Source organism: Bos taurus, chromosome 17, assembly GCF_002263795.3.
Source record: "Bos taurus isolate L1 Dominette 01449 registration number 42190680 breed Hereford chromosome 17, ARS-UCD2.0, whole genome shotgun sequence".
Classification (NCBI taxonomy): Eukaryota; Metazoa; Chordata; class Mammalia; order Artiodactyla; family Bovidae; genus Bos; species Bos taurus.
In genome coordinates, this window is record NC_037344.1 from 1927283 (window position 1) to 1952838 (window position 25556).

At 37.9% G+C, this 25556-nt stretch overlaps 1 protein-coding gene and 1 long non-coding RNA gene across 8 annotated transcripts in view; one reads left to right on the plus strand and one right to left on the minus strand.

Moving 5' to 3' along the window:
* Positions 1 to 315: 315 nt before the first annotated feature.
* On the minus strand, positions 316 to 3790 carry LOC132342568 (uncharacterized). Its single transcript, XR_009490975.1, has 2 exons — positions 2942 to 3790; positions 316 to 1865 (listed from the first exon to the last, which is right to left on the minus strand). It is a non-coding gene; the product is annotated as an uncharacterized lncRNA (long non-coding RNA).
* An 83-nt stretch (positions 3791 to 3873) lies between these two features.
* MAP9 (microtubule associated protein 9) overlaps positions 3874 to 25556 on the plus strand; it is a 48883-nt gene continuing 27200 nt past the window's right edge. The window contains exons 1-8 of one of the 7 annotated variants that reach the window (XM_024977427.2): positions 3874 to 4043; positions 5147 to 5292; positions 6015 to 6099; positions 7196 to 7504; positions 14909 to 15138; positions 21405 to 21498; positions 23170 to 23411; positions 25174 to 25244. In XM_024977427.2, the coding sequence (XP_024833195.1) occupies positions 5218 to 5292; positions 6015 to 6099; positions 7196 to 7504; positions 14909 to 15138; positions 21405 to 21498; positions 23170 to 23411; positions 25174 to 25244 (1106 nt within the window). In that variant the 5' untranslated portion in view covers positions 3874 to 4043; positions 5147 to 5217. Of the gene's footprint in view, positions 4044 to 4220; positions 4374 to 5146; positions 5293 to 6014; positions 6100 to 7186; positions 7505 to 14908; positions 15139 to 21404; positions 21499 to 23169; positions 23412 to 25173; positions 25245 to 25556 lie in introns of those variants that run through there. The other 6 variants (XM_059876153.1, XM_059876152.1, XM_024977428.2 and 3 more) reach the window with 6 other exon arrangements.

The following is a 25556-nucleotide window of genomic DNA, read 5'->3' on the forward strand; positions in this document are numbered from 1 at the left end:
AACTCCTAGAGGAAAACAGAACACTCTCTGACATAAATTGCAGCAATATTTTTTTTGATACATGTTGCAGAATAATGGAAATAAAAACAAAGACAAATGGGACCTACTTAAACATAAAAGCTTTTGCACAGCAAAGGAAACAAACAAAATGAAAAGGCAACACACTGATTGGGAGAAAATATTTGCAGATGATATCACCAACAAGGGATTAGTCTCCAAAATTTACAAACAGCTCATGATACTTAAAGCATCAAAACAAACAACCCAATCAATAAGAGAACAGAAAACATAAATAGATATTTCTCCAAAGAGATATTCAGATGGTCAGGAGGTACATGAAAATGAAAATGTTCAACATTGCTAATTATTAGAGAAATATGAATCAAACTACAATGAAATATCACCTCATAACAGCAAGAATGGCTACCATCAAAAAATACAAACAATAAATGCTGGAGAAAGTGTGGAGAGAAGGGAATCCTTCTACTCTGTTAGTGGGAATGTAAATTGGTATAGCCACTATGGAGAACAGTATGTAGGTTCCTTAAAAAACTAAAAATAGAGTTACCATATGGACATATGCAGGGTCCCACAATCCCACTCCTGGGCATATATCCAGAGAAAAACATGATCTGAAAGGATACAGACATCCCAATGTTTATTGAAGCACTGATACAATAGCAAGACCTGGAAGCAACCTAGATGTCCATTGACAGAAAATGGATAAAGAAGATATGGTTCAGTTCAGTTCAGTCGTGTCCGACTATTTGTGATCCCATGAAAAGCAGCACGCCAGGCCTCCCTGTCCATCACCAACTCCTGGAGTTCACTCAAACTCACGTCCATCAAGTCAGTGATGCCATCCACCCATCTCATCCTCTGTTGTCCCCTTCTCCTCCTGTCCCCAATCCCTCCCAGCATCAGAGTCTTTTCCAATGAGTCAACTCTTCGCATCAGGTGGCCAAAGTACTGGAGCTTCAGCTTTAGCATCATTCCTCCCAAAGAACACCCAGGACTGATCTCCTTTAGAATGGACTGGTTGGATCTCCTTGCAGTCCAAGGGACTCTCAAGAGTCTTCTCCAACACCACAGTTCAAAAGCATCAATTCTTCGGTGCTCAGCTTTCTTCACAGTCCAACTCTCACATCCATACATGACTACTGGAAAAACCATAGCCTTGACTAGACAGACCTTTGTTGGCAAGGTAATGTCTCTGGTTTTTAATATGCTATCAAGGTTGGTCATAACTTTCCTTCCAAGGAGTAAGTGTCTTTTAATTTCATGGCTGCAGTCAGCATCTGCAGTGATTTTGGAGCCCCCAAAAATAAAGTCTGACACTGTTTCCACTGTTTCCCCATCTATTTCCCATGAAGTGATGGGACCGGATGCCATGATCTTCGTTTTCTGAATGTTGAGCTTTAAGCCAACTTTTTCACTCTCCTCTTTCACTTTCATCAAGAGGCTCTTTAGTTCCTCTTCACTTTCTGCCATAAGGGTGGTGTCATCTGTACATCTGAGGTTATTAATATTTCTCCCAGCAATCTTGATTCCAGCTTGTGCTTCTTCCAGCCCAGCGTTTCTCATGATGTACTCTGCATATAAGTTAAATAAGCAGGGTGACAATATACAGCCTTTACGTACTCCTTTTCCTATTTGGAACCAGTCTGTTGTTCCATGTCCAGTTCTAACTGTTGCTTCCTGACCTGCATATAGGTTTCTCAATATACAATTGAATATTAATCAACCATTAAAAAGAATAAACCAATGCCATTTGCAGCAACATGGGCCTAGAGATTGCCATAGTGAGTGTAAGTAAGTCAGACAGAGAAGGAAAAATAGCATATGACATCCCTTTTATGTGGAATCTGAAAAGAAAAGATACAAATGAATGTACAAAACAGAAAGACACCCATAAACTTAGAGAACAATCTTATGGTTGTAGGAAGGAAAGCATGAGGGAAAGGGATAGTTAGTGAGTTGGGGTGGACGTGTACTCACTGCTATATTTAAAATGGATAACCAACAATAGCCTACTTACTGTATAGCACACAGAACACTGCTCAATGTAATGTAGCAGCTTGGATGGAAGGGGAGTTTGGGGGAGAATATATACACGTATATGAGAAGCCGAGTCCCTTAACTGTTCACCTGAAACTATTACAACATTGATAATCGATTGGCTATAATCCAATACAAAGTAAAAAGTTAAAAAAGAATTTCTTGAAAACATCGAAGTTAAGCAAATGTTGATCAAACTAAATTTTTCAAACAAGTTGAGCATAAACTGAAGTCTGTATTTAAAAAGTTACATTGCACAGATTGTTAAAAGCATGAACTGTCTTTTTTAAAAAACTAAATTTAGTATTTCTTGCTATGCACATTTAGTTTTTCAACATATTGATTTATTAAACTTGTATCCACTGTGATTTCTTTATAAATAAATTGTTGAAGAAGTGAAAAAAAATTCAGAGGTAGGGGGGAAAATACTGAGAACAAGTTTAATTTACTAGTCAATGAATAATAAATTCAGACAATTCAATTAGGATTAAGCTTCTTCTAAATTAAAAAAAATAGTAGAAATCCTTGTTATTTTAAAGTCTTTGAAGAAGTGTCTTTTTTGTTTGTTTGTTTATTTTGTTAAGGATTACCTACGCTAGTTAAGTGTTGTTATTTTTGGTTACTTTATCAGCACACAGTCCTCTGCCCTTTTAGTTTATTTTGTTGACTGATTTAATTTTTGCCAGAATATCCACTGAGTACATACCCAAAGAATTTACATTAAAGAAACACTTGGAATGGGTTTTAAGCTGTGTGGCCAAGGAATGACTTCTGTCCAGGCCCTTTGTGGCTGAGTTACATACAGTGTTATCTAACACTGATGGAATGCAATCCCAGGCAATCTTTCAAGTATTCCATCTGCATAAGTTCGTTCAATACTCACAGCAACACCAGTTCACCTCTGTTCCGTCACTCAGCCGTGTCCGACTCTTTGCTACCCCATGCACGGCAGCACATCAGGCTTCTCTGTCCATCACCAACATCCAGGAGTTTGCTCAAACTCATGTCCATCGAGTCGTTGATGGCATCCAACCATCTCATCCTCTGTCGTCTACTTCTCCTCCTGTGCTCAATCTTTCCCAGCATCAGGGTCTTTTCCAATGAGTCAGTTCTTCGCGTGGGATGTCCAAAGTATTGGAGCTTCAGCTTCGACATCATTCCTTCCAATGAATATTCAGGACTGATTTCCTTTAGGATGGACTGGCTGGATCTCCTTGCAGTTCAAGGGACTCTCAAGAGTACTCGCCAACAACACAGTTCAAAAGCATCAATTCTCTGGCGCTCAGCTTTCTTTATGGCTATTAAGGTTATTATTAATATTATAGCCTCCTTTTTTTTTTTTTTTTTAATACAGAAGAGGAAACTAGGGTATACAGACCTTAAATTGCAGGACATCACATGGATAGAGAGAGGTGCGCCAGGATTCAAATGTGCCCTTTGACTCCTGAGCCTGCAAAAGACATTATCTTGCCTTTCTGTCCCATCTATCAGTGCATTAGTCTGTCAGTACACTACTCCGATTCACAGAACTTCATGTCTGTGACAACTGTGGCAAAACAACGGATATGCTTTGCGCTGATGAAGCCCCTCACGCCACTGGCAGGCGCCAACTCTCAGTGCGCAGGCGCCAACTCTAAGGCAGCCAGACGGGTCCCGTCTCCTAGGTAACGACTGAAGCATAGGCGACAGGTAAAACATCCTTCTCCCCAGACCCAGAGTGGCTGACGTCATTTCCTTCCTCTGGGCGGTCGCCTCAGTGACACGTAGGGCTGCAGGGCGGTGTTAGGTACCCGAGGCCCGGGGCAGGAGTAGTCACTTCCTCCCAGAGATCTTGTATCCTAGCAACCGCCCCCCCACCTCCGTTCTTCGTCTCGCCTCCAAGCTTCCTAAGAAGCCAGGTCTCTGAAAGCAGCCAGGGGCAGGCCGGGTAGAGGGGCCAGCCGCTGGGTTCTCGGGTTGCTGGCTGCCCTCCGCAGGAATGCCAGGTGAATACAGAAGGCGGGACTTGCGGGTCGCGGAGAACTGGGGCCGGAGCCGCGCTCGGCTGTGCACTGGCGTGGCTAGTGGTGGCTGCTGGGTCGGCCGCAATGGGCCGAGCGGTCAGGCACAGTGCGCCACCACCTTGTAGGGCCAGAGCGGTCCCCGCGCGCTGCGGAGGGCAGCGGGGCGGCCCGGCAGTCTCCTCCTGGAGCAACTTCATTTTGTTTTATCTAATTGTATTAACATTTTTGTGAGAGGGAAGAGTGAAAGAAAAAAAAAAATTAAATGATGAAGTTCTTAGATGATCCTTTATGCTGACAGTACTCTTCTTTTAAGTAAGTATGGCTTTCAAATAAAGGGCTTCCCTGGTGGCTCAGAGGGTAAAGCGTCTGCCTGCAATGCGGGAGACCCCGGTTCCATTCCTGGGTCCGGAAGATCCCCTGGAGAAGGCAATGGCAATCCATTCCAGCGCTCTTGCCTGGAAAATCCCATGGACGGAGGAGCCTGATAGGCTACAGTCCATGGGGTCGCAAAGAGTCGGACACGACTGAGCGACTTCACTTTCTTTTAAATAAAAGTAGACTTCATTTTAAAAATAAAAGTAGCCTTTTAAATAAATATGCCTCTTTTGTAGGCAATATTATACTTTTGAATGGAAGAGAGGTAGAAAAGTTTCTGTTTTAATTGGCAACAAGCCATTGCGCTCATTATTCAAGTGAGTGCAATAATTGTAAAACTTATTTAGGATAATAAAATAATTGTAAAACTAAGATAACTTAAGTTTGAATTTTCTTTTCTCTTTGACAACCAGTTTGTTGGTAGAATTTGCTATTTATTTTCAAGAACTCTGTTGAAGTGAACATGCAGCTCAATGATGCTTTTCTTGTTTTTGTTTGGCTTTTCTGGTGGTCAAATGGCAAGCCTCTCCAGTTCTCTTGCCTGGAAAATCCCATGGACGGAGGAGCCTGGTAGGCTACAGTCCATGGGGTCGCAAAGAGTCGGACACGACTGAGCGACTTCACTTTCTGGTGGCCAAGGAAGCATTAAATGTAATAATACAAATTCTCAAGCATGCAAAAATCTCTGACTTGTTTTTTGTGTGTTTCAGCCATCATCAGAGGTTGAATTATTCCTATCATTGGTTAGCCATTTTATAAAGGTCGAGAATTAAAACACACTATGTCTGATGAAGTTTTTAGCACAACTTTGGCGTATACAAAGAGTCCAAAAGTCACCAAAAGAACTACTTTCCAGGTAAAGTATTTTTATTTTGAATGATTTTACAAGGTAATTCCTGTATTAGGAATATTGGACTTGAAAGTAATCCTAGAGCAGTCCTATAAAGAGCATGAGTAAATCCTATGTTTCTTTTGAGATTTTGCAGGTGATTGTATTTGGGCTCTAGTATTACCAGCTCCTCTGTGTGGCTTTAAGACTACCAAACTAAATACTAGGTTCTTAGTATATTAAAAGTTAAATTCGCTTGTGAAAGTTAAATAGCAACTTCTAATTGCCATTTTCATATAAATATTGTTAATTTTTTTTCTGGTTTAACATAATAACATTTAAGCTTTCTGTGTCCAGTTGCTACAATTTTGAATTGAAGGTCTCAATTTATGGTATTGATTACATCTGTTAATAGCAATATGCTGAAACAAAAGATCATGAAGAATACCAGTTTCTTCCAAATATCAGTTTATAATGAACCTGGTCCAGATAGAGTCCCTCAATTAATTTTCTTGGTGTTTCTTGTTAAACTGTAAGTTCCATGAAAAAAGGGGTCATCTGTGATGTTCTGTGTTGCCTCTTAGAGTTTGGGTGCATGGCATAAAGTAGAGTTTCGGTAAATATTTGTTAGATGAATGAAATCTGAGTTTTAAAGCAGTTATTAATCAAGCATTATCTGTTTAAAGAATTAATTCTACATATGAGAGTACACATTTGGGTGGCGACTGATTTTAATTATCTCATTTCAGGATGAGCTAATAAAAGCAATTACAGCTCGCTCAGCCAGACAAAGAAGTTCTGAATACTCAGATGACTTTGACAGTGATGAGATTGGTATGTGAGACCGTGAGAAAAGAAATGTCTTCTTTTTGCTTCCTTAGTTATTTATAGCCGAAACCTGAAAACAAAACAAACTAAAATCACCATTCTAAAATAATACCAGTGAATTCACTGGTTTTAGGTCTCCAACTTTTTAATGAATAAAAAGTCACTCTTAATTTTCAAAAAGTTGTATGATTGTCCTTGTTTTTTTCTGAATGTGTATACAAAACTGAAAAGTAACTGATAGCAGATTTGCTTGTCAGTGGTAAATTATATTAGAGATGATACGTTCATCTTTAAGGCCAACCCTATGAGACCTACAGTGAGGTAATAATTAGGGACCATAGAACTGAACTTTGGGTACATCAGAATCACTTTTATAATGCTTTTTCTAAATCAAGGTTTTTTGGCTGTGAAAGGGAATCCGTTTAAAAAACCCAGTATGTCAGTACTGTATGATTAATTTGGTTTCTTTGGTTATGTAAGATATTAACATTTCACATTTCAAGATAAACATACAAAATTCTGAACTTGAAATTCAGTGTTTTATTCTTTGATATTCAGTGAAAAACTCTCGGTGTTCTCTGTAAAAGGTACCAGAACAATAATTAAATCATTACTGTATAGTTAAGTTAGCATTCTTTATTCTTCTTCTCATAATAAAATCTAATACTCTGGTATGGATGGAATAGCAGTTCCAAAATTTTACTGGAAAAACATTATTAGCTAATTCTTCCATTTACAAATATTCTTGATTTTATATGATGAAGTTTTTGAAAAAAATAAATAAATAAGTTTTACAGTCCAAAATCTAAATGTCTATGACTGATTGTTGTTTTGAAGAACCTTTGAATGACTTCTCTCAGAGCAAGCACAGTGCTTGACTTGATACACTATTCATACTCAGTAAGTATGTTTTAAATAAATGAAACTGAAAATTTTAATTTATAGACTGCCTAAGTTAGGAGTTTTTTTAGGGTTCCAAATCTATTCACAGTTGTAAATTCATATCTAGCCTTTAACGTAATGTTTTTGATTAATGTAACCTTCAAAACTTTAAAATGTACTATTGAAAATATTTTTCTCTTCTATTTTTCTGTTTCCTTAGGTGATTTTTCTGACACCTCAGTAGATGAAAATTCAGTTAATAAAAAAATGAATAATTTTCACATATCAGATGATGAAGAAAACAATTCTCCAAAACTGTCTTTTTTGAAAACAAAGAAATCAAGCAATGATGTGAGGAAACATGAGCCAATAGTCTCTATCAAAAACGATGACATTGCATTTGATAATGGTGAAGGCATGGTTGTAAATCCCTTACCTGAATCTCAAAATAAACAACAGGAAGTTGAAAAAGAGAAAATTAAAATGGAAACTAAACCTAGAATTCTTCCAATCAAAAGTACATCTTCAGGTAATTTGTTGGTTTGGTTTGGTTTAGTCGCTAAGTTGTGTTGGACTCTTTGCGATCCCATGGACTATAGCCCGCCAGGCTCCTCTGTCCATGGGATTTTCCAGGCAAGAATATTAGAGTGGATCAAAAGTACATCTTCAGGTAATTTGTTAGGTTACTGTAATTGCATTTCTTGAAAATTTATTTTAAGATAATTACAAAATATTTTTACGTAGGAGCTAATAAATATTTAAGAAAAAAGACAGACTTAACATTTCAATTTTGCAGATATAAATAAAAATACTAGAAGTATAGAAAATGAAAATGAAAATTTTTGTCTCTCAGTCCTGTCTGACTCTTTGTGACCCCATGGACTATTGCCTGCCAGGCTTCTCTGTCCATGGAATTCTCAGGGCAAGAACACTGGAGTGGGTCCCTTCTCCAAGGGATCTTCCTAACCCAGGGATTGAAACCAGGTCTCCTGCATTACAGGCAGATTCTTTATTATGTGAATCACCAAGGAAGTCCATAAATTGGAGATCTGGCTGTGTAGAGGTTGGGTGCGTCTGTGTGTAGTAAGTCACTTCAGTTGTGTCCTACTTTTTGTGACCCTATGGACCGTAGCCCACCAGGCTTCTCTGTCCATGTGACTCTCCAGGCAAGAATACTGAATGGGTTGCCATGCCGTCCTCCAGGAGATCTTCCCAACCCAGGGATCGAACCCACGTCTCTTATGTCTCCTGTATTGGCAGGCAGGTTCTTTACCACTAGTGTGACTTGGGAAACCCAGAACCATAGAGGAAAGTCGTAATTCTCAGGAAAGTCTGGAGGCTTAAATGGTAAGAGCAACAACACCTCTCCCTCCCGTCCTCCAACCCCCATTTCAAATATACAGATGTCAAACAAATATTCTGGCAAATGACTGCATGGATATGATTGTTTTAAGGACTCCCCCAGTGCTGCTCTAACCCTAATGTCTGGAGTATGAGATTGATTAGAAAAGATTCCATTGTAGTTACACTGCTAAAAACAAAATTGGAGCTCATAGGCCTTAGCGAGGCTGGATGTGGATGACTGAAAGTTCTTTGGCCTCCTATCAGGCACCAGCAGAGATGCGAGACTGAATGAATGCAGGAGGTGCAAGAACTTTGAGCATCCACATCCAGCCTCGCGTAGACATATGAGCTCCAGTTTTGCTTTTAGCACTGTAACTACAGTGGAATCCTTTCTAATCCATCTCACACTCCAAACATTAGGGATAGAGAGCAGCGTTGGGGCTAGTCCTAAAGAATCATTTCCATGCAGCCAGAATATCTATGTGACATTTGTATATTTGAAATGGGGATGGGAGAGAGAGGTGTTGTTACTTTTATCGTTTAAGCCTCCAGATTTCCTTAAGAGAATCTCCATTTGGTTTCTCTGTTCCCCAGGAAAATCCACTAAAACTCAGTTTTCTGTGGGGAAGTTCCTGGTAGGACCATTACAATAGTTTCTCCACAATTCTATTGAGCCCTGGGCACAGAGGAGCAGGGATGGAGTGAATCAGGCACTAACTGCCGTGAGATCCCCTGGGCTACCATGCAGGAACAAGGGCAGAGAAGGTGAAGGATTTGGGGTCTTCCAGTCTTTTTATGTTTTATGGAAAACAGTAGTAGTTGATACTAACCTTCACAAAAACCTCTTTCCTTTATATAATCATTAAATACAATACTGGGAAGTATTTCATACTTTATATATTAGATAGCATGGATAACCTCAGGCAAAGCTTTATTTCAGATATGTATTAGGGACCCACTCCTTTTTCCACCCCTGACAATCCTATCCACTTTCAAATGAGAAGACATGAATCAGCAATGATACTAGGGAAAAAGCCACTGTATGTTAATTATGTTTGACCTTAGCAATAGGGTAAGCCTTACTGTCCTCATGAGGAGGGAGAGGAACCTTGCTCTCCCTTCCTACAGAATTGTTTGAAGAATGTACCCAGGTGGCACAGTGGTAAAGAATCCACCTGCCATTGCAGGAGATGGCAGGAGAGGTGGGCTTGATCCCTGGGTTGGGGAGATCCCCCGGGAGGAGGACTCCAGTATTCTTGCCTGGAAAGTTCCATGGACAGAGGAGCCTGGCAGGCGATCTATAGTCCCATGGGGTTACAAAGAGTCAGACATGACAGCACACACTCATCACACTAAAGTATGTCTCAAACTATAAACGTCTACAAAAGTGTAAGCACAAGGTCTAATGAAACAGAATTTACTTGCTAAAATGTCCCTTACCAGTGTACTGAGTAAAATAAAAAATGGAGAGAAGGAAAACATAATCAAATAGTGAGTAATCCAATAAATCACCTTTTTCCACAGTATTTTCCACAGTTTGTTCATCATTGTATTAAGGGGAAAACACAGAGTTATAGAAATTTTAAACCGACTTCTTTATGAGAGAACTACTTGGAACCATTAATAAAGACATATGCACAGTGAATCTTTATGAAAGATAGAGTATGTAGTATTCTCTAGTCATAGTTGAGTTTAAAAATCTATTTTTATAGATTATGTTTGTTCTATTTGTCCTGATTCTGAAAAGCTTTTCATTAGGTAATAAGAAACTGTGAGCATACTGCTGCTAAGTCGCTTCAGTCGTGTCCGACTCTGTGCGACCCCAGAGATGGCAGCCCACCAGGCTCCCCGTCCCTGGGATTCTCCAGGCAAGAATACTGGAGTGGGTTGCCATTTCCTTCTATAAAAGCTAAAACTTAGTCTGATATAGATATAAGTATATAATTAAAACTTTATGGTACATAATCAGCAATAATCCATCTATTTAATACCTTTTTTAAAACCTGTGACAAAATGAATTAGAGAAATACTGTACTTTGACCACAAGATGGCCCTAGGATTATGAATGTGCAATACTGAATTTTTGAACAATCATTAACCATTTGCAATTCAGTATATGTAGTATAAAAATAATTACTGAAATAGGTAATCATTCACATTTGATAGTGAAACAAGACATTTTGATAATGTATAGACTTTTTTTTTCTTTCTGAAAACTTGATGCTTCTGGAAATGGAATTTTGGTATAAAATATTTGAAATCATTATTCCAAGGTTATTCAAGTTGAAGGACAAAGTTGAGTCTGCTGGTTAGTGCCTGGCATGTAGAATTCTTTAAGTATTTGAATATATAAATGAATAATTTATTCATTAAAGAAGTAATGTGGTTAACAAGTTTAGCTCTATCTAAATTTTTAGACTTTTTTCTTTATCATGTTTAGAACTTAATATTTTTAATATCATGAGATATTGCTGCCTATCATTTAATGCTTTATAAAAATATTAGAACCTGAAAGTTTCCTTTGTTCTTGCTTGTCTGCTGTTCAGTTCAGTCACTCAGTTGTGTTCAACTCTTTGCAACCCCATGGACTGTAGCACACCAGGCTTCCCTGTCAATTACCAGCTCCCGACAAGACCCAGTTTTCCCCTCAGTCAGTCTCTCCCATTAAGAAGCTTCCATAAGCCTCTTATCCTTCTCCATCAGAAGGCAGACAGAATGAAAACCACAATCACAGAAAACTAACCAAACTGATCACGTGAACCACAGCCTGTCTAGCTCAATGAAACTATGAGCCATGCCGTGTAGGGCCAACCAAGATGGACGGGTCATGGTGGAGAGTTCTGACAAAACATGGTCCACTGGAGAGGAGAATGGCAAACCACTTCAGTATTCTTGCCTTGAGAACCCCATGAAACAGTACGAAAAGGCAAAACGATAGGACACTGAAAGATGAACTCCCCAGGTTGGTAGGTATGCTACTGGAGATCAGTGGAGAAATAACTCCAGAAAGAATGAAGAGACGGAGTCAAAGAGAAAACAACACCCAGTTGTGGATATAAATGGGTGATGGAAGTAAAGTCTGATGTTGTAAAGAGCAATATTGCATAGGAACCTGGAATGTTAGGTCCATGAATCAAGGCAAATTGGAAGTGGTCAAACAGGAGATGGCAAGAGTAAACATTGACATTTTAGGAATCAGTGAACTAAAATGAACTGGATTGAGCAAATTTAATTTAAATGACCATTATATCTACTACTGTGGGCAAGAATCCCTTAGAAGAAATGGAGTAGCCATCATAGTCAACTAAAGAGTCCAAAGTGTCGTACTTGGATGCAATCTCAAAAATGACAGAATGATCTCTGTTCATTTCCAAGGCAAACCATTCAATATCTCAGTAATCCAAGTCTATGCCCCAAACAGTAATGCTGAAGAAGCTGAAGTTGAATGGTTCTATGAAGACCTATAAGACTTTTTAGAACTAACACCCAAAAAAGATGTCTTCTTCATTATAGGCGACTGGAATGTAAAAGTAGGAAGTCAAGAGCTAACTGGATTAACAGGCAAATTTGACCTTGGAGTACAAAATGAAGCAGGGCAAGTGCTAATAGAGTTTTGCCAAGAGAATGCATTGGTCACAGCAAACACCCTCTTCCAAGAGAAGACGCTATACATGGACATCACCAGATGCTCAATACCCAAACCAAATTGATTATATTCTTTGCAGCCAAAGATGGAGAAGCTCTATACAGTCAGCAAAAACAAGACCGGGAGCTGACTGTGGCTCAGATCATGAACTCCTTATTGCCAAATTCAGACTTAAATTTTCTGCTGTAAAAAGTACAATAATCAAACTCTTTCACTTTATCAGGTAATGGTCACATTGATGGTGATTGTAGAAAGTAATTTTTACAAGGTATGCTGTCTTTGTTTTAACTTTAAAGCAGGAGCACCTTGACTCCATTAGCATTGGAGCCAGGGTGCTCCTGCTTTAATTCCACAAACTAGAGTTTATAACCATAGGCACATGAGCTCTTTGCTCCTCATTTTATTTATCTGTGAAAGGGGCCGATAGTTGAACCACCACAAGGGGTTTGAGACAATTAAATGAGGTTATGTATCTGAAGGGTTTAGAGCAATCTGGCATAAATTAAGCATGCTATAAATGCTTTTACTCTTCACTTTATTATTCAGCATTTGTTCATAGGCAGATCATTTTATTTATCCACACATATTTGTTGTTTGTATGATATGTTTCACTGTTACAAGCACTGTGATGGTAACTGTTACTGCAGCATTAGAGATGTGGTACCAATCCTCCAATACTGTCTTACTCATTTGGGCTGCTGTAATCAAATACTTCCCAAATACTACTGGGGCCTCCCAGATGGCGCTAGTGGTAAAGAACCCACCTGCCAATGCAGGAGATGCAGGTTCAATCCCTGGGTTGGGAGGATCCTCTGGAGGAGGAAATGGCAACCCATTCCAGTATTCTTGCCAGGAAAATCCCAAGGACGGTGGAGACTGGTGGGCCACAGTCCATGCGTTCACAAAGAGTCAAACCTGACTGAAGTAGCTTAGCAGGTCAGCACAACCAGAAACTTCAAACTCTGTGAATTATAATTGATAAAAATCTGTTTCTCACAGTCCTGGAGGATGAAAGTCTGAGATCACAGGGCCCATATGGTTGGTTAGGGTCCTTTTCCATGTTGCAGGCTTCCCATTGTAGCTTTACATGGTGGAAAGGGCAAGGGAACTTTCTAGAACATTGTTTTTAGGGCACTAATTCCATTCATGAAGGTCTGCCTTTATGACATAATCACCTCCCAAAGGTCCTACCTCCTAATATATCACTCTTGGGGTTAAGATGTCAATGTAAGAATGGTAGTTATGAGTGGCTAGAGGGAGAGGGAAATGGGAATTGCTAGTCAAAAGGTGTAAAGTTTCAGTTAGCAAGATGAACAAGTTCTAGAGTTTTGCTGTATGGCTTTGTGCCTTTAGGTAATAATACTGTATTCTGCACTTAAAATTTTGTTAAGAGAATGGATCTCCTGTTAAGTGTTATTACAGTAAAAAAGACTCAAAAAACCTTTTATCAAGCTTTATATAATATTCTGTGTAAACTGAGATTCCAAAGACAAGCAAACATTTGTCAGGAGAAGCCAGAAGTGGACATCCTAGGCAGAGGAAGAACTAGGGTAAAAGTTTGGTGGCAAGAGAGATGGCCCAACTGCAGAAGGAGAGCGAGCCCAGCATATCAGGACAGATTACCAAAGGAGTGTGCCAGTGACGAGGCAGCATAGTTAGCCAGGGACAAGACTGAAACCTTTTATATTGTTCGGAGGCAATGAACTTGCAGGACTGGATGATGGGGAGCCACTGAAGAATTTCGTGGAGAGGGGTGGTGTGATCTGATTTGTGTTTTATAAATGCTGCTGAGGCAGTAATCTAGGCAAGACTGGATAAGGAACTGACAGTGGGGTTGCAGAAAGTGGAATAAATGAGAGATATTTAGAGGTAGAGTCAATAGGGTATCATGATGCTTTGGATTTTGAGGGAGGAATCTAGGATAACTCTTGGATTTTAAATTGGACATTTGACCAGAATTTAGGACATACCTAAAATTGGCAGTGAAACATTTATAGTGGTTCCAATTAGGTCTGACTATAGAATCTTCTAGCAGGATTTATAACCCCACTTACGGATAAAAAAGAGAAAGGTATTCAATTTTGCAGCTTTGTCAGAAGAATACATTGGTAGGACAATGGAGAAATGTATATATATATATATGTATGTATGTAAAAGGTGAAATTTAGGGAAAAGTTCATATAAAAAAACTGTATACCTTGTTTTGAGGGCTGAAAGTATACCAGCATTAGATTGTTGTTTTAAAGTTAGAAGTAGTGGAAATAGTAACTGAGAAATTTTAATAACTGCTGGAGAGGTTTTATGGACTCGGAGAACAGCAGCTCACAAGTTGTCGAGATCTCCATTCCTCTTTCCAGGGACATTGGCTCTTCTACCCCTGTACCGACATCGTCTTCATACTTGTTACAGCACTTACCTTTGTCTTATAATTGTATTTGTTTACAATCATCTCCCTCCCCAACCTCTAAAATCCTAGGACAGGGCCATTGCCAGTGTCTTGATTCTGAGATCTGTTCATATGAGTGATGTGAACGGGACCTGGCGGCAGACACTCAATAAAGGTTTGATGGCTGAACTGCCTCATTTTATAAAGGCTAAAATCAAGACATGGTTTTGTTTGTTTAAAAAAATTGTTAATACTATGAGAGTTGATAAAGTAGAATAGTTAACTACTCACAAGAGTGAAGTATACTAGTTACTGTCAGAATGGCAGCCATTAAAAAAATTTTTTTTTGATTGTCAACTATCACCTACTTTTACTTTCTGGAGTTCTTTGTAGAGAAGGGTGTGGACTTCTTCTCCAGGACAGAGGCAAGGTGCTAGGTGCTTGGAAAGAGGAGGGAAGTTTGGTGGCACCTGGGGTGTAGGAGAAGCCATGACCATCTTAAAAATATATTTTTTTTTACTGTATTAAATGTATTAAAGCATTGTATTTTTCTGCAGAAAATAACAGCAGCCTCGAAGCAGACAGCCAATTTAAGCCTTCACCTCGACCAAGGAGCATGTTGAAAAAGCACAGCCATGGGGAGAAGAAAGATAGCCTAGGAAACAATAAAGAAACTGTCCCACACGAAGATTTAGAGGGACATTCCACACCTTCGTTCCTCCCAAGGCCAAATGACAGACAACCAGAAGCTGAGAGGAATGCATTCTCTGAAAACCTTGATCCTGAGGTTAGCACTGTTGCTGAATTGTATTTTGATTCAGATTTTTGCATCTGATTATAAGAGAAAGAGAATATTTGCGTACATGCATGTGTGTGTTTGTGTGTGTTGTACACGTTTTCTTCAGCAAATGACAAGGAACTTTAATTTTTAAAATATGTTCTATTGGGTCTAAAACTGCATTGTAAGATAGAGCAAAGATGCAGAATTATTTCGTGTACTGCTAAGAAAGAAGAAAACTGCTAATTAATGCATCCAATATCAGAGAAAGTTAAATGTGAAAAAACAGTGCAGTTCTTTTGAATCTTTGCAACACTTTAATTGCAAGTATATATTTACACATATTTTAATTGTATAATTTATGGCTGGTGTCATTTTATTCATTTGGTTTTAATCTCTCAACAAATGCATATTGAATGGTCACAGCAGTGTCCTATCTTTTTTGGGATACCACAATGGGAGTAGGTATGATCCTTCAGTTCATCAGGAGTTTACTGTGTATTGTCATTAGGGAAGAACACTTGGCCTCCTGTATTTAAATTGCACTATGGCTAGGAAACTTCCACCTCACATTTCAGAAGGGATAAGTATGGGCAGAACATTCTTGCTCCACAATCTGCTTAAGCAGATCAGAGAAAACTAAACAGTACCTGGCTAAGCTTCTTTCTTCTGACTCCTCTGTGGTTCAGATGTGAGTAAGAGAAGTGGTACAAAGGGAGACAGAGAAAGTCCTTTGTATCACAGCTAAATGAATGGATCTCTCCAATTCAGACCAGAAGTGTGATTACAGCAGGCTTCTTATTCCACTCTTGTCCTGTAGGTTAGCTTTACCAGTAAGGCTGGCAATTTGATATAAGCCTTTCTAACTTTAGTGTGGTATGTCCTAATTTGTTATAAAAATCTGGAGAAGAGATGGGCTTATCAAAGCCAAACAGTTATTGTATATTGAATAAGATCATCTGACCAAGTGGATATTATGGTAGTTCACGGTAGCTGTTACAACAAATTGCCACAAATTAGACTTAAAACAACAGAAGTTTTTTTTTTTTTCAGTTCTGGAGGTCAGAAGTCCAAAATCGAAGTGTGGGTAGGGTCATATTCTCTCCGAAGGCTCTAGAGAGAAATCCTTCCTTGCTCCTTCCAGCTTCTGGTGGTTGTCAGGAATCTCTGGTGGGCCTTGGCTGTCAGCTGCATCACTCTAATCCCTGTCTCCATCATCACATGGCCTCTTCCCCTTGGTCTCTGTGTCTCTCCTCACTTTCCTCTAAAAAAAGACATCAGTCATTTGACTTAGGGTCCACCCTAGTCTAGTATATCCTCATCTTAATTAATTCCATCTGAGATTCAGGATAGACATAAATTTTGAGGGACATTATTCAGACTGGTAGTGATGCCTAACTAAATCCTCTTTGTGATGCATGTTATGTCCCTTGATTAAAGAAAAAAGTATTCCTAAAGTTTTTAAAGTAACATTATATAATGACAAGAAGTTTAATTGAAAAATATCTACTCATAATCCCACCACTTAATAACAACAATGTTCATTATTCTTATTCCCTTTGGGGCTATTTTTCCTATACTTATTTTATCATATTTGTCATCTTAACATTCATAATGTTTTATATTATGCTTTTTTTTTTTTTTTTAATCTCTTAGCACTGAGCTCATGAAGTGTTTCTGTGTTGCTAGGTGATCTTGAGACTACATTCACCTTAATGATGGTAACATAGCCCATAATGTAGATTTATTATTTTATTGTTGGGCATATGAAATACTTCTGTTTTTAATAATCTAAAACTTTCTTATTCCTGATTAAAAAATTTTCCTGAGCGTGCTGTGAATCTTCTTTAAGCCCGCCTTTTCAGGGATTTCCATTAATTTTTTGTCAACCTTTCTTTCTCCTATATCCATTATCTTTGCTTCTGGAAAGGTCTGTTATCATCCACATTCAACTATGCTTATGTCTCTTAAACTATGTATGGATTCTTATATGACACTGCACCTCTCTCTCTACTGCCTTACTTTCCTTCGAGTGTCACAGCTGGATATGGAAAGGGTGACGCTTTCTATTCTGCTGCAGCCTCACTTCTACGTTTCCTTCATGTGTGTGTTTGTATGATGATACATATCTATACTTTTCTGTTAAATCAACTCAGTATTCCTGGGGTAAAATCTGGTCGATCATAGTAGGTTATTTTAGTGTGAGATTTTATTTCTTAATATTTTGTTAAGACTTCTGCATCTGTATTTATGGAGGCAGACTATAATTTTTTCCTTATAATGTTATTGTCAGGCATGGGTATCACATGAATTGGGGAGTGTCTCTTTCTGTTTTCTAAAATTTGGTATGAAACCAAAATTTTGGTATCATTTTTCCCAGAATTGGGAGACTTCACCAGCAAAATTATCTGGGCCTAGAATTTTCTTTGTGGAGAGGTCTTTGATACTAAATTTGATTTTTTCCTTTATTGGATAGATACTTTGGTATTCACATTTGCTACTTCATCAGTTTAGTAATTTTTGTCTGTTTAGAAATTTGACCACTTTTTCTGAGATGCTGTATTTATAAAGTTGTTTGTGATATTCCCTTATGCTTTTGATGGCAATAAAATTATCATGACATTCCATCTTCCATCTCTAATGTATAGTTTGTGTTTTCTGTCTTTTTTGTTAAATTTTGATAGGCATTGCTCAGTTTTGTTAAAACTTTTCTAAGAACCAGTGTTGACTTAGTTTTCTCTATTGTTTGTATCCAGTTTCACTGATTTTTATTCTTTATTATTTCTTTCTTTTATTTTCTTTGGGTTTAATTTGCTTATCTTTAAGTTAGAAAATGTGTCCCTTCATTTTAAGCTTTTCATCCTTTCTATCAAAACTTTTAAAAACTATGAATTTTCCTCTAACACTTGATTAACAGCACCCATTTTTGATGACATTTATTTTCATTATCAGACTTCCCTGGTGGCTCAGATGGTAAAAGCATCCACCTACAATGCAGGAGACCTGGGTTCGATCCCTGAGTTGGGAAGATCCCCTGGAAAAGGAAATAGCAACCCACTCCAGTACTGTTGCCTGGAAAATCCCATGGACGGAGTAGCCTGCTACTCCATCCATGGAGTTGCAAAGAGTCAGACACGACTGAGCAACTTCACTTTCATTTTCATTATCATTCCTTTAAATATGTTTTCTAATTTTCCTTGTGATATCTGTTTTGACCAAATGGTTATTTTATGGTGAATGATTTTAAACTTTTAGTCTTAGACTTTTAAAGAACTAAAAGAGTAGAATAAACATTTGTAGTTTTCTTAGATTTATATACCATTTCTAAGGATCCTCATTTCTTCCTTTAGATTCATATTCCTTCTAATGTTATTTCCCTTCAATCTTAAGAACTTATTTTTATTTTTCTTGTCATATAGATTTGCCAGTGACAGGTTTGCTCAGTCTTTACTTATCTAAAAAAATTCACTTCATCTTCATTTTTGAAGGATGACTTAGCTGAATATGTACTTGGCTGACAGTTCTCTTCTGCTACCTCCAGCTGTCTATAGGTTTCCATTTTTCCTGACCTCTATGATTTCTGTTAGAAAATCAGCAGAAATTTATCTTGTTGTACTCATTATATAACATTTTGGGTTTTTTTTCTGACAGCTTTCAGAATTTTTTTTTCCAGACTTTATCTTTTTTCTTTGAATTACAATAATTTGACTACAAGGTACATAGGTGTAGTTTTTCTTTATATTTATCCTGCTTGGGTTTCGTTGAGGTTTCAGGATCTGTAAACTGATATTTTCCATGAAAATGAGAAGTTAATTTTTTTTTCTGTTTTTCTTTTCTCTTGTTTGTAATCTAGTGCATTGAAATTTTTAATATGTCTCACTGATCTCTCATGATCATGTTCATGTTTCTTCAGTCTTTTTACCCTTTGTTTTCTTCAGTTTCTGTCTTCAGAGATTTTGAGTTCACTGCTTTTTTCTACCATATCTGATCTGCTGTTAAGTCTATCCAGTAATTTTTTTTTTCCAGTACTGTTCAACTCTGGAATTTCCAATTTTTGTTGTTGTTGTTGTATTTTCTGTATCTAACAAGATACCCATTTGTTCCACCACTGTGTATATATTTTTCCTCCTAAATGCTTGAAGATATTTATGAAACCTACTTTAAAGTTCTTATTTGCCAATTGCAATATCTGGGTCATCGCTGGGTTGGTTACTATAGACTATTTTTGTTGTTTGTATTCATAGTATAAGTCACTATTTTCTGTTACTTAATATTTTGATTGAATACTGAATATTATGGATGATAAGTTGTAGACATTTTGGATTCTATTATGTTTCTCTGAACATGTGTTCTATCATACTGATTTTATGGCCAGACTCAAATTTCCAACTCTGTCTCCCTTGCCATGGACATTGACTGAAACTTCTGCTTAGTTTTTTCACTTTCTAGCTACTACAGTTTTACAGGGCCCTCTGAGGTCTTTTCCATGCCATGCATAGTTGAACCAAAGGTTTGAGGTGGATTTTATATGCAGATTTTGGGGTTCTTGCCCTCTGCAGCTCTTCTCCAAATTTATTGGCTGATCATCTATTCCTAAATTCTATTCTCTGACTCCTCAAGCAAATCTGGTAGGGTTGCAGCCCACTACTACTAGAGCTACACTGTTGGGGAAATTTTCTCAGGAGAAAAGCTACTAACTTGCAAATCTCCTTGGGTGAAGCTTCATCCCTTAGGGTAGACTCTGGTGTTCTAGCACTTCTGCCATCTTCCCAGATGGTTTCTCTCTATTGCTTTTGACATTAAATATATGGGAAAAAAATAAAAAACTTTATACAACAAAAATCAAACTTCTTATGGTATCATCACCCTTAGACTAGAGTATTATCCTATAAAACGATGTTTCATATAGGAACACAAATATAATTACTTCATTTCATATACTGCTACTGCTAAGTCACTTCAGTCGTGTCCGACTCTGTGTGACCCCATAGACGTCAGCCCACCAGGCTATCCTGCCCCTGGAATTCTCCAGGCAAGAACACTGGAGTGGGTTGCCATTTCCTTCTCCAATGCATAAAAGTGAAAAAGTGAAAGTGAAGTCGCTCAGTCGTGTCCGACTCAGCGACCCCACGGACTGCAGCCCTCCAGGCTCCTCCATCCATGGGATTTTCCAGGCCAGAGTGCTGGAGTGGGGTGCCATTGCCTTCTTCATTTCATATATAATTATTTTATTTCAGATACAGCAATTTTGAGGAAAACTAAAGTGCATGAAATCTATGTACTTTTTAATCTAAAATATTTGGAATAGCTACTTGGTTTTTGGGCTTCCCAGGTGGCACTAGTGGTAAAGAACCCACCTGCCAATGTGGGAGATAAAAGAGACGTGAGTTCTATCCCTGGGTCGGGAAGATTCCCTGGAGGAGGAAGTGGCAACCCCACTCCAATATTCTTGCCTGGAGAATGCCATGGACAGAGGAGCCTGGTGAGCTGCAGTCCATAGAGTCACGAAGAGTCAGACATGACTGAATCAACAACACACACACATATGCACTTGGCTTTATGAATTGCTTTTGTTTGAACAACTATTAATATTTGTTTCAAACCCTGGTGGCTCAGACGGTAAAGTGTCTGCCTGCAATGCGGGAGACCCAGGTTCGATTCCTGAGTCGGGAAGATCCCCTGGAGAAGGAAATGGCAATCCAGTCCAGCACTCTTGCCTGGAAAAATCTCATGGATGGAGGAACCTGATAGGCTACAGTCCATGGGGTCGCAAAGAGTCAGACGCGACTAAGCGACTTCACTTTCAAGGGTTTTTGACCTACGATCTTTATGCTTTCTTAGGAAGTATATGGAGAAGGAAATGGCAACGCACTCCAGTGTTCTTGCCTAGAGAATCCCAGGAAGGGCGGAGCCTGTTGGGCTGCCGTCTATGGGGTCGCACAGAGTCGGACACTACTGAAGCGACTTAGCAGCAGCAGCAGCAGGAAGTATATACTTAGAGAAAGAGATGTCAAATACTTAAGTATTTCTGGGATTTGATTCTAGAGCAGCAGTAGTTTTAAAAATTGCTAAAAATGGATTTAGAAGTTTCAGTTAAAGAACTGAACTAGCTCTTAACTTGAAAGTAAAGTATATTATAACCTCCTTTGACTTAACCCTTATGGTGTTTCAATAGAAAACTAATAATGCATATTTCAGAGTTATGATGTAGTCTTACTACTGCTATTGCCCTCCACAAATCTTGAGAAGTAAACTTACATAGTTTCTTTAAATAGGATCCATGGTTAACAAGTATACCATCATCATCTGTTAAAGAAAATCTTAAAGATTCCTTTTCACTAGGATCTGAAGAAAAAGCCTCCATTACAGGTGATTATATTAAAGTATCCTACCTTATTCTTATTTGTGAACTTCTGTATTGCTTAGAATGTCATGTAAGTATGCCAAAGGAGTAATACTTCACATAGTTACAGGAACAATATATGTTTATGTTTGCCTGAGTTTTAATCTCAACGATGCAAATTACTAACCTTGTGGTTATAGATGCAGAACTTAATTTCTCAGTGCCTCAATCCACCAAGTTATAATAATCAAACTCATTAGGCTATTGTGAAAATTAAGTGACACTATGCATTTTAGCCACTAACTCAATTCTTGACACAAGTAGAGTATTCACTCAGGGTAAGCTATTATTATGTATTTGTTGCTCCAGTACTCAGCATAATGGTTAGGTGAACTTTTAAATTGAGACTAAGGTGGACTTAAATCCAGGTACAACTACATGAGAAGGTAACTAACCTTTCTGGCCCTTTGTATGGATCTTTAAAATGGGCATAAGAGTAGAGTGGTTGTAAGAATTAAATTAATTAGTACATGTAAAGCACATATAACAGGACTGTAGTTAACACACAGTCAGTGTGAGATATGAATAAGTAAACATTCTTTCTTTCCTTAGTCCTATGACATATAAAGGCATAGTTGTTTCTAAGGTTGGGATGTATAACTAACATTTATTAAGTGCTTACTATGTAGTATAATTTTTATCATTTTACAGATGAGAAAAACTGAAGTGCAAAGATATTGGGAAATATACCCAAGGTCAGTGATGGAGCCATAATTTGAATCTTTGGCTCCAAAGTCACACTACACTGATTAGCAGAATACATTATTGATACTTTGAATCATGACTACTGTCCAAATATGAACACATAATTGGAATTATAAGGTGATATTATATCTAGCTTACCTCAAAATGAGTTCCCCAAAAATGGCTGTAATGAAAGCCTCAGCATTAAGACTTTGACAGTGAAGATACAGGTTTGGCCAGGTACTAGTAGAACTGAAAGTTGGTGATCAGCACAGAAAGCACTGATTTTCTGTTGTACATTCTAAAGTGTAATAGAATCAAAATAGTAGAAGCAATTCTGTAAAAGCAAAACTGAATCCTCCATGCCAGAGCCTAAGCCTTTCCCTAGAGCACTGAGATGGTGAGTATTAGGCCTTCCTTTCCTGCCCTTTTGTTATCAGAGGCAACACTGCATCTTAGTGGGAGTAAAACTCTGGCAGATGACTTTATTCTCTGTGTGGTAGACTCTTCTAGAATTGCACTGATTCTTGGTTTTCTCTGTATCTGTACAATTTCACAACTGCCATTGCTAGTAACTGTGGTAGCTTAGAGATCTATGCCTTTTGTTCCAGGTAAGAAACACAAGCTTTTAAATAGAATAGATATTGCTATCTCATTTACTTGATTTATACAAGCATTTGTGGCATGTCTATATTTCAAGATGGTTATTCCATTCTGTTTACTTATATGATATTTTTCTAAGGTGTGCCAAATGCTTAATAGGTTTAGTAGCCATTTTCTCTGTTATAGATCACTTTGGAAAAATGTTTATTCAAGTTTAATATGGTTGTTTTCTCCATTTCTATTTTACAAGAAAGATCAGAGACAGTTTTCATTTAGCAGAAAGCAAATGAATCAGTTATCTACCTCATTAATTCAGAAGGGAGATTTAATTCTGTTACTTTGTCACAAAGTAGATCAGAACGAAGAATGCACTGAAAGCCATAATTCCTTGAAATCAACCGAAAATGAAAAGAACTCCTTTTTGATAGACTTTGTTACTACTGCACTTGAGAAACCCAAGGAAAGTCAAGTGACTGTTGGTGACGTTGAAGAAGAAAAGGAGAAAGCTCACCTGATTATGAATGATGACTTAACAGCTGAAGATACACCACTACTACAACTTCAGAGTATCTTATGTACTGAGTCTTCAAAGGTATTTATATAAAATTATGCCTTCTATACTATACCTTAAAACTCCACATAGGGCTCTTAAATGTTTTATCTCCCATGTTAGGCACTTCTGAATTGTCTGTGTGAGACTCATCTTCTGACAGTGATACCATACTGTCATGTGGTCCTTGCTCAGTGGAATTTTCACTTCAGAGACGTGTTGGAGTGAATACAGTAAAGCCCAACATTTCATTAAAATTTTCAGAGGCATATGATCATAATATTCTTTTAAATGTTTCAGAAATATATACCCAGAAGTGGGTAGATTTCTGTAGGTCTTCACGTTATAAAAATATAGCTCTCTGGAATAATTTCTGAGGGTTTGGAATTAGTAAGAGGTATTCCTTTGGATATCATCTTTAAATACTTTAAAAAATTTAAAAATAAAAATCTTTTAATAAATATTTATCAGCATCCATACCTATTTAAGTGGAAGGTCAGGTCATTATCAGGAATATTATTATCATTACCTTGGGAACCAGATTTGTGATATGTAGGATTACTTGTCCCTATGCAATATTGCAGGCGTCCTTGGTGACTTAGAGGTCAAGAATCTGCCAATGTGGGGAACACAGGTTCGTCCCTGGGTTGGGAAGATCCCCTGGAGAAGGGAATGGCAACCCACTTCAGTATTTTTGCCTGCAGAATCCCATGAACAGAGAAGCCTACAGTCCATGGGGTCACAAAGAGTTGACAACAAACAGCAATATACTATAATACACTAGAGTACTGTACTGTTAAAATTTATGGTGGAGCATTTTTAGTGTCTATTTCTCCTGAGTTTTCTTTATCCAGTTTCTCCTGCAGTTAACTGGTAGATATGTATATTTACTATTGGGGAAAATAACAGTTATCTGAAAACTTGTGGTCAAACAGGACTTTTATAATACAGGCTATTAGATTTTTATTACATTTTAAGGAGAAGGTTCATTAAGCCATATCGCAGATATATTTCCTTAGGAAAAACGCTCATGCCAAGTTAGGGATGTGTTTACATCTGTGCTGTCATGTTCGTGCTAATACCCATCTGTCTGTGGAAAGTAGAAAAGTCATTCCTTAAAAGGAAGAATGGTATTCTGGAATTTAAAGACAAGGTTTTAGAAATGTTTAACAGAGGTAATTCTAAATTAGAACAGGTGATTTATATATAGCAAGTAAGATTATAACATGTTTCTTTTGATTGAATCTTTGTCTTTATTCTTACTCGTTACCAAGTGCTTTTAAGTCTGAATAATTCCCCTCTAAGGTCTCTTTGTTGGACTCTCATCATGGAATAAAATGCAGGCTTCTCGCCACTGCCTGGAGGTCTCTCTTGGTTCTTTCTGGACCTCATGCTCTTCAGCTCTCCCTGACGCTCACTGTGTCTCAGCATCTTTCACTGGCTTTTGCTTCTCACAGCTATCAAGGTCTCCACAGAGTGTCACATGGCCCTTTTCTTTCCATCATCTGTCTGAGCTCTGATGTCACATTCTCAGGGGCCCTTCCCCGATCACCTGCATTAAAGTAGCTCCTCAACTCCACTCTGTCACTGCCGTTACACCCTACTTTATCACTTTCATGAGTCATATTATTTATGTGTTTAGTATCAGTGAGTTTCCCTGAAATGTGATATCCTTATTTGTTCCTGATGACCACTATGCTTAACACATAGTAGATGCTCAAAAAACATTGACTTTCTAGCAGCTGGCCTCTAATTATAATTGTGATATATACAGTGAGTAATCCTTTGCTTTTCTATTTAATAGAAAGCAATTCAAGACAGAAATATGAAGAATAAAAAATCAACAAATAATAGAGCATCCAGTGCATCTGGCAGGTAATAAAGTTTTCATTTTCCTTCAGTAATAGGTTTATATTTCAACAAAGCAGGTTTTAGTTTAATTTCTGAAAGTAAATTTCATTTGGTATTCTTAATTTTCTTCTTATGAGAAGAATGAATTAGTTACTTCATAATCAATCCCCCTAGTTGAATATATTCTTTTATAAAAGGGATTGATTAAGGACCCTCTGTGTTCTACATTGCTCATGAGATGGAGTTTCTTTCTCCTATTTTTCCTGAGACAGTAGATATAAAGTAGTAATAAAGCTGAAGTCTAGCATTCACCTTCTCTGTTAAGTGTCTTTGTCC